The sequence below is a fragment of the Vulpes vulpes genome, chromosome 2 (genome assembly GCF_048418805.1).
Source record: "Vulpes vulpes isolate BD-2025 chromosome 2, VulVul3, whole genome shotgun sequence".
Taxonomy (NCBI): Eukaryota; Metazoa; Chordata; class Mammalia; order Carnivora; family Canidae; genus Vulpes; species Vulpes vulpes.
This window is the reverse complement of record NC_132781.1, coordinates 102,667,137-102,683,868: the sequence shown is the minus strand read 5'-3', so window position 1 is coordinate 102,683,868 and position 16,732 is coordinate 102,667,137. Positions and strand designations below refer to the sequence as shown.

At 42.6% G+C, this 16,732-nt stretch overlaps 1 protein-coding gene across 1 annotated transcript in view; it reads left to right on the top strand.

The window, feature by feature from the left end:
• Window positions 1-1,890: 1,890 nt before the first annotated feature.
• LOC140595961 (uncharacterized) overlaps window positions 1,891-16,732 on the top strand; it is a 145,733-nt gene continuing 130,891 nt past the window's right edge. The window contains exons 1-4 of the mRNA XM_072742460.1: window positions 1,891-2,310; window positions 6,473-6,587; window positions 6,744-6,917; window positions 8,689-8,792. Coding sequence (XP_072598561.1) covers window positions 2,048-2,310; window positions 6,473-6,587; window positions 6,744-6,917; window positions 8,689-8,792 — 656 coding nt within the window. The 5' untranslated portion in view covers window positions 1,891-2,047. The remainder of the gene's footprint in view (window positions 2,311-6,472; window positions 6,588-6,743; window positions 6,918-8,688; window positions 8,793-16,732) is intronic.

Genomic DNA, 16,732 nt, shown 5'->3' with positions numbered 1-16,732 from the left:
AGGCTCCATGCACCGAGAGCCCGACGTGGGATTCGATCCCAGGTCTCCAGATCGCGCCCTGGGCCAAAGGCAGGCCCTATACCGCTGCGCCACCCAGGGATCCCCTCAGTGAGTGATATTTATTCTGTTTATCCGGTGAGGCCACTGTGAGGATCAGTGGGGGCTGTTTACCCCGTGAGGCCCAGGGAGGAACAACCACAGTGTCATCGGCCAGCTCTGGAACCCCGGAGTCAGCTGCCCGCAGTAACTACGGAGCTCTCCGTCTGCAGGGGCCTCGATGCTCCGGGGGCGGGGTCGCTGATCTGCTCAGCTTGGGGCAGGAGCGTCCTCGCTGTCCTGGGCCCTCCTGGCCTCTGCCTGTCCGGGGGCGGGGGGGCGGAGGCTGGATCCTGGGCTGTGTTGTGTCTCTGGCGCCCCGTGCTCCCGGGCCTGCGCTGTTGGATTCGCGCTCCCGGGGCCGCGCAGCCCCTCTGCATGGAGCCTCCGCCTGAGCCCCGCTGAGCTGTCCTGGGGCTGGGGAGCCCCCTCCGCGTGGAGCCGCCGCGGAGCCCCTCCGAGCTGCTCCGGGTCCAGCCGGGCGCACGCTGCAGTCCTTTAGGGAGCTCCGCGCACTCTCCCCGGGGCGCAGGTGCCTGTTAGGGTCCCAGGGAGCCTGCGGGCACCCCTGCCCTCCTGGGGTCCTGCTCTAACTCCCTGCGAGCACTTTCCACCTGGGAAGGTTGGTGACGCTCTTGCTTCTCCGGGACGGGGCTTTCTTGTCCTGGGACACTCGCCCCGGCCTCAGCCCGGCTCCTTGCAGGGCCCCTCCCCCTTGGATGCGTTTTGTTTATTTCTTTATTCCCCGTCTTGATAGAAGCATGAACTCTTCTCACTGTAGCATTCCAGCTGTTCTCTCTTTAGATCTCAGGCCGAATTCGTAGGTTTTCAGGATGATTTGAAGGTTATCTAGGTAATTTGGTGGGGACTGGTGACCTGGGGACCCCACTCTTCCGCCATCTTGCCCCGCCTCCTGTAGTCTCATTTTTAATCACTTTAAAAAAATTTATTTATTTATTTATTTATGATAGTCACACACAGAGAGAGAGAGGCAGAGACATAGGCAGAGGGAGAAGCAGGCTCCATGCACCGGGAGCCCGACGTGGGACTCGATCCCGGGTCTCCAGGATCGCGCCGCGGGCCAAAGGCAGGTGCTAAACTGCTGCGCCACCCAGGGATCCCTAATCACTTTTTTTTTTAAATCACTTATTACAGTTAGATTATTCCTTCTCGTGATGCACTTTGAGGGGCGTCAGGGAGGGGCCTCCCTGCCCGCACCTAACCTGCCGGTTCCAGGGCTCCGGGGGCTGACATTTGTATCGCGAAGCTCAGGTGTCGGGTCTGGGCCGCACCAGGCAAGGAGAAAAATTAAAGATGTGGGGTTTTTCCAGAAAAAAAAAAAAAAAGAATTATTCCTTCTCAGTTCTTTGAAGTTACTTTGAGATACATTTTTTTTCAAGATTATATTTATTTTCAAATGAGACATACAGAGAGAGGCAGAGACATAGGCAGAGGGAGAAGCAGGCTCCCTGTGGGGTGTGCGATGCAAGACTTGATCCCAGGACCCCCGGATCATGACCGAAGCCAAAGGCAGATGCTCAACCACTGAGCCACTCACAGGCCCAGAAAACTACATTTCCACACCTCAGAGGCTTTTGCAAACGTCCCCAAATGCTCAGTCATCCCACCAACTTCTGAAGGGAAGCCAGCCCAGCTCACAGGGGATCTCAAGAGATTTGAGAGGCTTGGGCCTCCTGGCACAACAGGCTTTGGGCACCCTTGGCCACTGCCCTCTGTGCGCATGCGCAGGGATGCCAGCTTCTGAGGTGCGCAGGCGCGTTTGCATTTAGCACTGTTGCTAGGTTACACCGGTTCTGCCCAGGAAGATTCTAAGTCGTTGGGCTTAGTCCCTGGGACATTGAGGCGAGGCCCACTTGCCTTATTGCTGGCGCGGGAGTGTATCGCACTAGAGGCGGTGAAACCTGTGCCACTGAGGCCTGTCGGCTTCATTATGGAAAAGAAATCTACAGCGCGGAATGGGTGGGGCGTGCTGCCCTTCGGCTTCAACCTCAGGCCTCTGAGGGTCAGATCGCCGCCTATGGCTACGACTGTTTCCGACTTCCACAGCCCCGGCCCCGGATACCACATCAGATATCAAGATCTCCGGGAAATCCACAGAGCTGTGTTTGAGGGCGATGCAGAAAAAATGCAGGAGATAGAGCAGTTGCTGGTTTTTGGTTTACATGACTTAAATCAAAGGGACAGGAAGAACAGGTAACAGGGCTTTTGAGGCGGGCAGGAGGAGGCGGGGCGGGCGGTAGAGGGGCTCATGACATTAAAAGCAAAAATTCTGGAGTTTGATTAAGCCACATAAAAAAAAAAACCCTCTGAATCAGAAAGTAATATTAGCAAAATAAAAGAGAATGTACTTGCAAAATATTTACAACATATGTTTCGGAGAAAAAGAACATCTTCGTTTTATAGGATGGTTATTACAGGAATGAGATAGGGGCCTCTGGATGGCTGAGTCAGTTGGCCTCTTCTGACCTCCTCTCAGGGTCATGATCTCTGGGTCCTGGGACTTAGCCCCTGGTGAGGCTCCCTGCTCAGTGGGGAGTCTGCTTTTCTCTTTCCCTCTCCCCTCTGCTGGTGTTCTTAATTTCAAATAAATAAAATATTTTAAAAAGAGGCACAAAATCCCATTTTCCATCCCAAGCTTTGTGAAGATAAGGAATGATGTTACTTATACTACTTAAAATTTAAGTTGTTTTGGACTTTTCAGATAGTTTGGTGGTTAAGTACCACATTGAAAAATAAGTATTTCCTTTAGCCATGAAGCTTATTGATGTAAAATATCTTTAGGAAATCATTAGAAATAAATAATATACAATATGGTATTCTCAGCACTATTTACAATAGCAGTGTATTAAGGAGTCACTTAATGGCCTGTATAAATAAATGGCAGTGTATCCATAGGCTGGACTACTATGTGACCACTGAATGTGGCAGAGATAGTTGATACACATTAACATGCAAAGCTGTACTTTGGATCATTAAATGAGTGAAAAATTATTTTGATGATACAAACATATAAGCAGACAATGGTTTTGAGTTAGCCAAAAAGATGTGCAAATATAAAATTAGTTATCTTCAAACATTTGGATTCTAAGTGGATTTTTCATTTTCTTAAAATCTGTGATTTCTATAGGAAAGATACATAAAAATTCTAAGAAAGGTTTATTATCAATGAACTAATCCAGGAGAACAAGAATATGAATCTTGTGTAGACAAAAAATAGTTTCTACTTATTTACTTTAAAGAGAGAGAGACCAGGCAAACAAGCAGCAGGGAGGGGCAGGGGGACAACAAGCAGAAACCCATAGAGCAGGGTGAGCCTGATGATGTAGGGCTCGATCCCAGGACCCCAGCTCCATGACTTGAGCCGAAGGCAGATGCCTAACTGATTGAGTCACCTAAGTGCCCCTCTTTCTATTTAAAAAAAATTAAAAAAAAATTGATGGGAGAGGATTGGTATTTTCTGACAACCTTTAGCCTCTTCAGAACTAAGGGGAATATTTTTATCTGTATTGTAGGTTGTATTATGCATACATTAAATATAGACATCTGGTTTTATTTATTTATATATTTTTAAAGATTTTATTTGTTTATTCATGAGAGACACAGAGAGAGAGAGAGAGGCAGAGACACAGGCAGAGGGAGAAGCAGGCTCCATTACAGGGAGCCTGACGTGGGACTGGATCCTAGGTCTCCAGGATCACACCCCGGGCTGCAGGTGGCGCTCAACCGCTGCGCCACGGGCGATGACCTATACATATGTTTTTATTATGTGCAACTTTATAACATCTAATAAGTAAATGGTTAATGATTTTATTTTGGTTAAATCCTTATAAAAATAAAAAGTAAAAAATATAAATGGTATTGCAAAACCTTATAGAATTTTTGTTGTATCCCTCTTCTGAAAAAAAATTAAAAAATAGCAAATATAAATTTTATTGCTATTTCAAAAGTATGTTTACTTCACAAAAGTTTTCTTTAAAAATATTGAACTTTCCTGGTGCCTTGGTGGCTGTTTGTTGACCATCAGACTCTTGATTTTGGCTCTGGTCATGATGTTAGGATTGTGGGGTTGAGCCCCCTGTTGGGCTCCATGTTCAATGGGGAGGGTGCTTGAGATTGTCTCCCTATCCCTCTGCCCTTCACCGCACTGATGCATTCTCTCTTTTTCCAAGAAATAGATAAATCTTTAAAAACTATCGAACTCTCCAAATGAATTTTTTAATAATAAATTTATTTTTTATTGGTGTTCAGTTTGCCAACACCCAGTGCTCATCCTGTCAAGTGCCCCCCCTCAGTGCCCGTCACCCATTCACCCCCACCCTCCGCCCACCTCCCCTTCCACCACGCCTAGTTTGTTTCCCAGAGTTAGGAGTCTTCATGATCTGTCTCCCTTTCTGATATTTCCTACCCATTTTTTCCCCTTCCCTTCTATTCCCTTTCACTATTATTTATATTCTACAAATGAATTTATGTATTCTTTCAGTCCATTTATTTCTCAGAGAAACCTGAACACAGGTTATATAGCAGACATAGTCTACTCGGGATCTTTTCAATTTTAAAAAGACTTCAGGGACTCCTGGGTGACTCAGTGGTTGAGCATCTGTCTTTAGCTCAGGGCGTGATCCCAGAGTTCTGGGATCGAGTCTCACATTGGGCTCCCCGTGAGGCACCTGCTTCTCCCTATGTCTGTGCTTTCTGTGTCTCTCATGAATAAATAAAATCTTAAAAAAGAAGACTCCATGTTTCCCAGTATGAGCAAGATGAGAAATTTTATGTATTTAGGTTTTAGGGCTTTCATTTTTAAGTAATCTCTCTACCCAACATGGGGCTGGACATTTAAGGACACATGCTCTACGGACTGAGCAAGCCAGGCAACCCTAGGATGAGAGATTTTATTTTATTTTGTAAATGATAGAAGATGCATTTATTCTAAAAAGAAAGAGAGAAGGTCATGGGAGGGGAGGAATAGAAGGAAAGCGTGGATCTCAAGCAAAATCCACCCTGAGCATGGAGCCTAATGTGGGCCTCTGTCTTAATGACCTTGAGATCATCCTGAGCTAAAACCAAAAGTTGGACACTCAGTCAACTGAGCCACCCGGGTGACCCTAGGTGAGAAATTTTAAATGGAAATATTAGGACTTAATCTCACGTGAAGCTTTTCCTTGGAATTTCCTGTCAAAGGAAAACATTTCTGAAGATCAGAAATTGTAAAAGATTACCTTTACCTGCCCTTTTGACATTTCAATAATATTAAATACTAATATTGGTAATTGGAAATACTTCATTTCTATGAATCTAAACATTTTCTATTAATTAAAATGCTTAATAAAATGAGCTTCCCAGCACCTCCCAAAAAATAAAAGAGCTCTCCCCGTTTATTTGAATCCTGAGTTACTTTTGGCTTAAAATTCCTTGAAATTTAAAGTAAGGGTTGCTTTTGTTCTTTTTAGACCTCTCTTCTCATAATGCTTTCAACTACTGAAAATTATTTTAGTTCTTGAACAATGTAATTCCAGGCATAGGACTAGAAGTGCAGCAGACCTGTTGTATATGTCATTATTTCACTTAAGGCACACCGTAGATTGTATGATGCCCCACTATTTATGTACCAAGAAGAAATTTTTAAAAATCATGCCAGTTATAGTTTTAAGACATTTTGAATTAGAAATTGGATTCCGATGTCAGAGATATTAAAAGGTGACAAAATGAGCATCTTGGAATCATTGAAATAGAGTATTCATGCTCATCCTTAAACGTAGCTGCAAAGTAGGCATAATTGGATCATTTTACCTAATTGTAGTGGGTCTTTGTAAGTTGTAGTAATAGCTATAATAATATTTGTGCTAGGAACTAGTATTCTAAACGCTTTGCATGGATCCTCATTTAAAGATCACGACAAGAGGTCTTGTGAGATAACTACCTTTTAATTTATTTATTATTGTTTCGTAACCTCTATAACCAACAGGGGTCTCGAACCCCTGGCTCCCGAGATCAAGTGACATGCTCTTCAGAGTGAGCCAGACAGGTGACCTGAGATAACTATTTTTATGCCCATTTTGTGGATGAGGAAATTGTGATAAGGCTAAGTGGTCACTGTGAAGCGACAGAGTTAAAGTGGGAATCAAACCCAGGTTGAGCTGCTTCCTGAGATCATGCTCTTCCTAAACAGATAGGCTGCTCTTTTAATAGAATGGTGAATATCACTAATAAATATTGTACTTTCTTCCAAAGAAAACTAAATCTTTGTGTTGGAGTCATGAGAATAACATAGTATTTAACATTTACAATTCTATGAATTAGTTTGAATGTTTTGAAAAGGTACACTGTAATTTCCTGACCAGTCCTTTCACGCTCACAGGACTCCTCTCCACTTGGCCTGTGCCATTGGCTCTGTAGATATGGTGAAGGAGCTGGTGATGTGGGAATGCGAGCTAAACCTCCGTGATGGAGAAAACAGGACAGCTCTCGTGAAGGTGGGTGGTCACAGCTATGTCTGCCTGAGGTGGATTGGATTGAAGCCCTTGGAATGAACATTTGTTGCATTTAAACATAACTCATGGTGAAACTTGTGGCATGTTTCGTTTAAGTTCCCAGAATTTACATTCTGTTTCTTGTTGTAATGCTGACAGGCTGTACAATGCCAAGAAGAGGCATGTGTAGATATTCTTCTCAAAAATGGTGCTGATGTAAATACTAAGGATTTCAAGGGCAACACCGCTCTCCATTATGCGTCCTATGAGGGAAATATCTCAATAGCACGGAAGCTGCTTTACAATAAAGGAGATATAGAGGCTAAAAACAAGGTACAGGTCAACTTGTTTTTACAACGTATTTGACATCATAAATAAATAAGTCAGTAAAAAAATAAATAAATGTAGCTGCAAAAGGATTTTTTATATGTATATGTACATATATTTGTACATAAGCACATAAATATATGAAGACATCGATATTGAATATTACACAGCAGGTCCTATCATCATGGAAACACCTCCAAACCAAGGCAGAGGGAGGGAAAGAGAAAAGTAATGCATATAGAAAGGAAACATTCTGTCTGCTAGCTACCCTTCCACCCTAGTAAGAAAATCTTCCCCTTAGTGCCTGGGAGTAGATGGTGCCCTCAGAGCCCACAAAGGATTGATGGCCTAGAGGGGAGTGTGGTGATGATGGAGGCTGAATGCTGTGCAGGGGCTTAGGAAATGGATGCTTCTGGGGATGAGTAGCAGACCGTGACCCAGAGGAGTAGCTTGGGTGAATGTAAATGGGAGGAGAAAGCAGCAGGTTGTAATAGGCCTTGGGCGCTCTAGGCCCTAAGGTTCAGAAGATGAGAGCAGGGGGATCAAGTCATGACATCGTACAGGGGGTATCTACTTGTGCTGGTAGCCACTCTGCCAGCCACATACCACGTTGAGGCCTCCCATTCCAGAGGGTAGCTCCTGCTCAGCCTATGTAGTTCCTCAGTGGGGTGGTAGGTGTCCATGGGGAGCTGGTGCTGACCACACTTGCCAGTCTCCCTGTGTTTTCTTTGACGTGCATTACCTTCAGTTGCTGCCCTTGCAGAAACACTGTTGTATGCCATAGATAGGGTCGATTTTTCATATTTGGAAGCTCAAGCATGTCCTGGATGAAAATATTTCGAAATAATTGTCTAAGCTTTTGCTTTAAATAGCAACACTTTTTATTTTTGAAGATTGTATTTATAAGAGAGAGAGCAAACATGAGTAGGGAGGAAAGGCAGACGTAGGGGAAGAAGAGGCCTTCCCACTGAGCCAGGTAGCCTGATGCATGGGGCTTGAAGTCAGGAGTGGGATCATGACCAAAACCAGAAAGTTTTGCTTAACCCACTGAGCCACCCAGCCTCACCATACTTCTTCCTTCCTACCTTCCTTTTTTTTTTATTAAAGTTTTTTATTTATCCATTAAAATCAATAACAATACTTTAAAATTTACTAGTATGTTTTAGAGAGTAGAGATACAGAGATAGAAAATAACCCCTCCCCTCTAGAAGCTTTTGGTTTAGATGGTGTGGAATAAAATAACTGGAGTATACCATGATATATATTGTGAAAGAAGCAAAGATTCTTGGAGCCAGGCAATGTTTGAAGCGAGTTTGTGGAATGACTGCAGGTTATCTGTTGAAGAGGAAGAGGAGGTCTATTTTATTATTTTTATTTTACTTTTTAAAAAGAGTTTATGTTTTTGAGAGAGACAGAGAGTGAGCAAGCAGGAGAGAGAGCACGAGTGGAGGGGAGGGGCAGAGGGAGAGGGAGAAGCTGACTCTTTGCTGTAGAGGGAGCCCAAGGTGGGACTCCATCCTGAGACCCTGAGATCATGACCTGAGCTCATGAGCTGAAAGCAGATGCTTGACCAACTGAGCCACCCAGGATCCCTGAGAAAGCCGTATTATAAAAAGAAGGAGGAGGTGGTGAAACCATGGAGGGTTGAGAACGAAGAGGCTAATTTTATTTACTTTCTATGTTACATGTTTAAGTTACAGGATCGTTCAGAATTTTTATGATTCATTATCCAAATATGTAATTTTGTAAATTTTAAATTTTGTTTGCACTCCTACAGGATGGCCTCACACCACTTTTAGTTGCTGTAAATGAAAAAAAAGAGAAAATGGCGAAATTTTTACTAGGAGAAGCAAATGTAAATGCAGTTGACCACGCTAAACGGTAAAGGTTTTTGTGTGTGTGTGTGTGTGAATCTTAGTATTTGGTCAAGAGTGGTAACAATTTCTCAAGGCAGAAAGTTTAACTTAATAAGAAGAGTATAAGTATAGTGAAAAATATCAGCATGTGATTGGTTAGCTAGAAAAAAATTACTGTGACAGGATAAGGTGAAGAACATTGTATAGTATAATTCAGAATCCTTTGTAATATAGATTGATGTCATTTGCAATAGTTTTTTTTTTCTGTATGATTCTACAGTAGCTAAAAGGGTTTCTTGTTAAAATTGTGAGCTTTTTTAGCTCAGAGCATGATGCCAGAGTCCGGGTATTGAGCCCCACATGGGGCTCCCAGCAGGGAGCCTGCTTCTCCCTCTCCCTATGTCTCTGCCTTTCTGTGTCTCTCCTGAATAAGGAAATATAATTGATAAAAAAAAAATTTAGAGAGTCCAAGCAGAAACCTCTGAAACTGTCTCCAAGCCTTCATTTGGTAGGGTAAACCAAAAACAACCCTGCATCCTAGCAGAGATGCAGTGGGATAGTGCTAAAGGATGAAAGGCTGGTGAGCTCTATCACATTTCTGCTTGATTCACTAGTCTGGCCCATTCAGAGACTGGAGAGATTGTGGCAAATATCTGTAGTTACTGTCAACTTAAACAAAGAGTAGTTCCAGTCATAGTTATTGTGCGCCTCTTATTGCTTCCAGAACAGATTGATAAGACGTCAGGTACATGGTATGTCACCACTGATTTGGCAAATGGATTCTTTTCTATTCCGCTAGTGAATCAGAAATAGTTCATATTCATAGAGTATAGGCAAAGTGTCCATTCATTTCATTTGCCTCAGCGTTTTATTAACTCATGGAGCTAGACCATTTGAACATCCCCAGAATACCTCATTGGCCTATCATATTAACACCATGCTAATTTGACATGAGGAGCGTAAGAGGCTATGACGCTTTGGGCCCTTGGTAAGACGGCATGAATTGACATATCCGTGAAGTTTTGAGGCATCTAGTGGGCATGCCAGGATATTCCCGCAGGAGTGAAAGAAAAATTGCCACATTTTGAATACCTTTTCACAAAGACAGAAACTGGGAGACGTCTTTCGGTTCTGGAGGTAGCATATTTTATACCACTAATTCTCAATGCGTTGGGGGTGGGGTGGTGGGAGAAGAATTCTGCTCCTCAGGGAGCATTTGGCAGCGTCTGGAGACATGTTTTTTGACATGTCAAAAGCTGTACATACTTAATGTATTGAATTCAGTGAGTTTGTGGATAAGTATAGACCTCTGTGAAATCATCAGTGCCTTAAAGCCATAGTCCTACCCATCACCTCCCAAAGTTTCTTCCTGCTCTTATTAATTAATTAATTAATTAATTGTTAAGAACACTTAACGTAAGCTCTACCCTCTTAGCAAAGTTTAAGTATAGAATGCAGTATAATTAGCTACAGACACTGCTAACAATAGATTCGTCCGGAGACATTTCCGATCCTCACAACTGAGGACGTTGCTGGCATCTAGTGGGTCGATGTCAGGAGTGCTGGTAAACATACCCAAGAGAGGCCTCCACAACAGTCCACCATGTCCATGGTACAAGGTTGGGAAACCTTGTAGCAGCTGTCTACATTTTGAGCTGCAGTTCAACTGTGCTCTCTGTAGTAGATCCTCTAGAAGACAAATCCAAAGAGTGCAACTCCCTGGCCTCTATCTTAGTCTGGGTCCAATCAGAAGACAAATATGACATAGTATTTTAAACAGTGGAAGTAAATACAGAGAATTACTAAATGATGATGAGATAGTAATGAAAAGGTGGGACAGAGGAGTCTGAAGACAGTACCACAGAAGAGTTAACTTGGGGGGGGGGTCCAAAGTTGCTAAAGAAGGTGTGATTGCAGCACGATGGATGGCAGAGAAGTTTGAGTCCTGTATGTCTGACTTCCTCTGTGCATCCGATTACCAACCTCAACTCATTGGTGTCCCAGAGGGTTGTTCCTGTTAGCCTGGAGATTGAGCACTGGCCCTGGCCCACGTTCCGGTTTGCTTCCCTTCTTCTTCTTCGTCTTCTTTCATCTTCATCTTCATCTTCATCGTCTTTGTGTGCTCCTCCTCCTGCTCCTCCTCCTTTCCTTCTTCTTCTCTTCTTCCTATCTCCTTCCTTTCTCCTCCTCCCTTGCCGCGCCCCCTTCACCAGCATCAGAAGTACTCTTCCCAGCTGTGCACTGCAGAGCATGCAGTCCCAGCCCCAGCCAGTGACCTTCCTAAAATGGATACCATGCCCCTAGCAAATGCTCTTGACACCCTACTCACTCTCTGCATCCAGTCCTTAGTCTTAACTCTGCTGTATCCCTAAGGGTTTTGTTGCATCCTTCTGCATGTGCATATGATACACTGGAGGCCTTGCACTGCTCTGCTGGTCGGTGGGCTCATTGTTCCCTGACTCTCTCTATACATCCATTTATCAGACAGGACTCCCTGCACTCCTGAAGGGTAGTTCCTGTTTGCATGCTGAGTAGCACGGACTAGCTTTGGCAGGGCAACTCTGACTGCAGTTCCGACATCTCCTTCAAAGAGACCTGAATCCCAGCCTTGGGATTTACCCATTTGGGCAATCTTTCTTGGGTAATCTTGCACCTTAGGGTATTTGGATTTCTTTTCTCATCTTTATAGTTGATCTACTGTTATAGTTCATCATTTTTTATATTAAACATTCTCTGTTGAAATTACTAAGTGGTTTGTCTCCTGTTTGGACCCTCACTGATACACTATCCCTTCTTTTTGGAATGTGCTTCTCCCCCTCTTCACTGGCTAATCCCTATTCGTTCTTTAAGTTTTAGCTTTGATATCGCATCCATCCCTGACTCACTACCCTTATTTTTACATGACTCCGTAGGCCCTTTGTGCTCACCCTAAATGTGGCATTAAACTCGCCTCTACTCTGTGAACACCGCAATGTCATGTTTGTTGTTCCCTCACTGACTCCCACAATGCCAGAATACAGGTTTTCTGATTTAATTTTGTGGTCCCTTTGAGGTGGTTCTCCCAGGTCAGGGATTTTTAGTAGACTATGGCCTAGATCATCCTCAGCTCACTGGAGACCTCATATTCTCATCATGGTTTAATTATGACATAGTTTCAGTTTTCCTCAGGAGATAGAGTGGACTGCAAGGGAAGAGACATCCAAAGGAATGAATAACCAGTTATGAAAAGCTATTGGTTGTTTTTAAAAGATTTTTATTTATTTGAGTGTGAGAGAACACAAATGGGGGTGGAGACAGAGGAAGGGGGAGAAGTAGACTCCCTGCTGAGCAGAGAGCTGGAGGCAGGGCAACCCCAAGGCCCCTGAGTCCTGACCTGAGCTAAAGAAGCCTTATTTTTATAAGATTTTATTTATTTATTCATGAAAGACACAGAGGAGAGAGAGAGAGGCAGAGACACAGGCAGAGAGAGAAGCAGGCTCCATGCAGGGAGCCTGACGTGGGACTCGATCCCGGGACTCCAGGATCTCGCCCTGTGCCAAAGGCAGGTACTAAACCGCTGAGCCACCTGGGATTCCCTTAACGAAGCCTTTTAATGGACTGAGCCAGCCAGGTGCCCCTATGGAAAGTGTGTGGTGAATTTCTTGGCAACTCTTAAAAGGAGGAGACATTCATGACAGCCCTGAAGTAGAATTGGAAAACCTGAGCTAAGGGATTTGGTAAAGCATTCATATCTCAGTTGTTTTTCATCATAAAACATACATTACTCTAACACTTTGTTATTTTCATTGGTGTAACTACCAAATGAGTATGCAGCTAAGTTGAACCAGGACATACATGAGACTCAGATGGGGATGGGAGTTCTAATCAGGAACTTTCTAGAGGATGTGTGTTCTAGATCCGAAATTGTTTTCGACAGAAGTCTGGGAATTGGAAATCTTAGGTTTCAGGTGATTGTGAGAAAGTCTTTGGGGGATCCACCTAGCATTTGACCAAGGAACAAAGAAGCTCAGAGTTGGACTACCATATACGCTTTGAGTATCTCTGATCTATACAAAAACACTACAGTCAACCATATTCTTCAACTTACCTGGAGTCCTGGTGTGGAGTTCCTGTCTCCTTATAGCCTAGTAATGCCGTTGCCTCTCATCGCAGGTTGCGTTAGGAAATGTCAGTCTTCTATTCAATTGTCACTACAGAGAGCCTCTACTGGTCTCATAAGTCACCCTGGGGAATTCTAAGGGGACAAAAGATAATTTTCTAGCTGGCACCTGTAAGAGACAAATGCTTGATGCTCATAGTTGCAATCATTCACACGCACCAATACCATTTGGTCTAGCTAAGCTGAATGGGGCCAAGAAATGGTTTCTTGTTGTTGTTCCTTTGTTTTTGTTCATTGCTCTTCCACCAATGAACATGATCTGCCCTGGAACTAGCCACCCTCTCAGAAGGGACCCTAGTGGTCTCCAGAGTTCTGTAGTTCATTCCAGCAGCAGTTTCTGAGGATGCAGACCCCCTTAGTTTCTAGGTTGCTCATTCCAAACTACTTCCTGTCAAATCATGCCACCTACACACACAAAATGGCACACACACAAAATGGCCTCTGAAATAAGTGCCTACACTTGTATCTATGCATTTGTCTTGCTGTAAAAACACACCAAACTTCCCAATTTTGCTGGTGCATCTTGTGCCAACAGTGGCTTCTGTTAGGTTTTGTTGGTCAATTTCTTTTCTTTCTTTTTTTTTTTTAAACTTTTTATTGATCTATTTGACAGAGAGAGAACAAACCAGGATAAGGAGCAACAAAGGGAGAGGGAGAGGCAGGTTCCCCACCGACCAGGTAGCCTGATATGGGGCTTGATCCCAGGACCCTCAGATCCTGATCTGAGCTGAAGGCAGATGCCTGACTAAGCCCCCACCCCCTCCCTTTTCTAAGCAGGCTATAGTCCCAATGGAAGGCTTAAACTCACAACCCCAAGACCAAGAGTTGCATATTGTATCAACTAAGCCAGTCAGGGGCGGCTCCTACTTTGGTTAGTCCTTAAAATCATTAACAAATGTAATAGGAATCTGGTGAGTTTGGGGGTAGCTAGTTTTGTATTAGCTGTTGTCGTGGGTTTGCTCCTGCTTTTTTCTATCTGCCTCACCCACAATACCGCGTGTAGTCCGGTTGTAATTAATTAATGGATCAATTACCACCACATTAAAAGGAGTTTCTGTAGACATTCGTATACAGCCTCTGTGTGTGTGTGTGTGTGTGTGTGTGTGTGTGTGTGTGTGTGTGTATCACATACACATAAATATGAACAGCCTATCCTGTTTGTATTTTACTTGATTTGTTTTTCAACCACATCATACCATTCTTCGATGTGGATCTTTCTGGTGAAATCTTTCCCATCCAATTCGTGCCTTCCCTGAGTATCTTCGAGAAACTCCCAACTTTTGTTAACAAGCATGTAGTTTATAAGGTACTTTACTCTCATTACCAAATAAATACACAGATATCAAAAGAGTGCCCACTTAGACGTTACAATGGGAAAATATATCATTTCATTAGAAAAAAGAAAAAGCCAGGATATAAATACATCACGAAGTGTATGCAGGATTTACATATGGTAAAAAAAACCTCCTGGAAGCTAAGGAGGGATGTCAAATAAGACGTAAAAGCAAAGACATAACGTGCATCTAAATACACTGATTCAGGGAGATTGATTCTGTTAACATTAATTGTCTTCACCTAATTACAAATTCTCTCCATGAATTCTTCAAATTTAGCATAGTGATTAAAAATTCATCTCCAGTAACAGACGTAAATATTGCCAAGAGAATACTGAAAGAGAAGATTAAGAAGGGGAACTATGGACCTGCATTGGATACTAAAGCATATGTATAAAGCAGTTAAAATACTAGAGTACTGATTGATACAAGGCAACTGGTCAATTGAATCCATTGTAAAACCCAGAAAAATAAAAACATAACAGAATTTATGATAAAGTGGCATTTTAAGCTAGGTGAGAAAAGATGGGTTATTTAGAAGAAGCAAATAGCTGTTTTTTTAAACAGTTCTTAAATGTTGGGGCGTGGGCGCCCGTGTGGCTCAGTTGGTTAAGCCTCTGTTTATTTTTATTTTTTGTGTTTGTTGATTTTAGCTCCTGTTCCTCCATCTCTCTCTCTCTCTCTCTCACTCTCTGTCCCTCCCTCTCTCTCAGAAAAACAAAACAAAAAAAACAAAAAACAAACAAAACAAAACTTAATTGTTGCACCACACTGCAAACTAAATCTTGGATTGATTAAAGATTCAATTGGGGAATAACAGCAAAAAATAAGAATAAAGGAAATGTAAATGTAAGGCTGGGCCAACTGGGAGGATTATGAGGCATGCAGAAACGGGTTTTCATTTCATCTAGGGAATATGAATTGTTCTCCCCTTGTGAGCTTGCACTTGATGATACATGTCTCCCTCTCCCTGTGCCCTTCACCGCACTCATGTATTCTCTCTTTCTCAAAGAAATAGATAAATCTTTAAAAACTATCGAACTCTCCAAATGTATTTATTCTTCAGTCCATTTATTTCTCAAACAGATCCTGAACACGGGTTATGTAGCAGACATAGTCTACTCAGGATCTTTTCAATCTTAAAAAGACTTCATGTTGCCCAGTATGAGCAAGATGAGAAATTTTATGTATTTAGGTTTTAAAGCTTTCATTGTAAAGTGTAATCTCTCCACCCAACGTGGGGCTTGACGTTTCAGGACACATGCTCTACTGACTGAGTCAGCCAGGCACTCCTAAGATGAGATTTTATTTTATTTTATTTTGTAAAAGTTAAAAGATGTATTTATTTTAAAGGGAGAGAGAGGGTCATGGGAGAGGGGAGGGACAGGGGGAGAGAGAGGAACCCAAGCAAACTCCACCCTGAGCATGGAGCCTAATGTGGGGCTCCGTCTTACGACTTTGAGATCCTCCTGAGCCAAAACCAAAAGTTGGACACTCAATCAACTGAGCCACCCGGGTGCCCCTAAGGTGAGAAATTTTAAATGGAAGTATTAGGACTTAATCTCACCTGAAGCTTTTCCTTGGAACTTCCTGTCAAAGGAAAACATTTCTGAAGTTCAGAAATTGTGAAAGATTACCTTTACCTGCCCTTTTGACATTTCAATAATATTAAATACTAATATTGGTAATTGGAAATACTTGATTTCTATGATTCTAAACATTTTTCTATTAATTGAAATGCTTAATAAAATGAGTTTCCGCACATCCCCCCTCCAAATAACTAAAATGAGCTGTGCCCGTTTATTTGAAATCCGAGCTTCCTTTGCTCAAACTTCCTTGAAAACCAAACTAAGAATTACTTAAAAATATTCTTTTGTTATTTTAATCTCTTTTACCCGTAATGTGCTTTCAACTACTGAAAATTATTTTAGTTCTTGAACAATGTAATTCCAGGCATGGGACTAGAAGTGCAGCAGACCTGTTGTGTATGTCATTATTTCACTTAAGGCACACCGTAGATTGTATGATGCCCCACTATTTATGTACCAAGAGGAAATTTTTAAAAATCATGCCAGTTATAGTTTTAAGACATTTTGAATTGGAAATTGGATTCCGATGTCAGAGATATTAAAAGGTGACAAAATGAGCATCTTGGAATCATTGAAATAGAGTATTCGTGCTCATCCTTAAATGTAGCTGCAAAGTAGGCATAATTGGATCATTTTACCTAATTGTAGTGGGTCTTTGTAAGTTGTAGTAATAGCTATAATAATATTTGTGCTAGGAACTAGTATTCTAAACGCTTTGCATGGATCCTCATTTAAGGATCACGACAAGAGGTCTTGTGAGATAACTACTTTTTATTTTATTTATTATTACTATTGTTTCGTAACCTCTATAACCAACAGGGGTCTCGAACCCCTGGCTCCCGAGATCAAGTGACATGCTCTTCAGAGTGAGCCAGACAGGTGA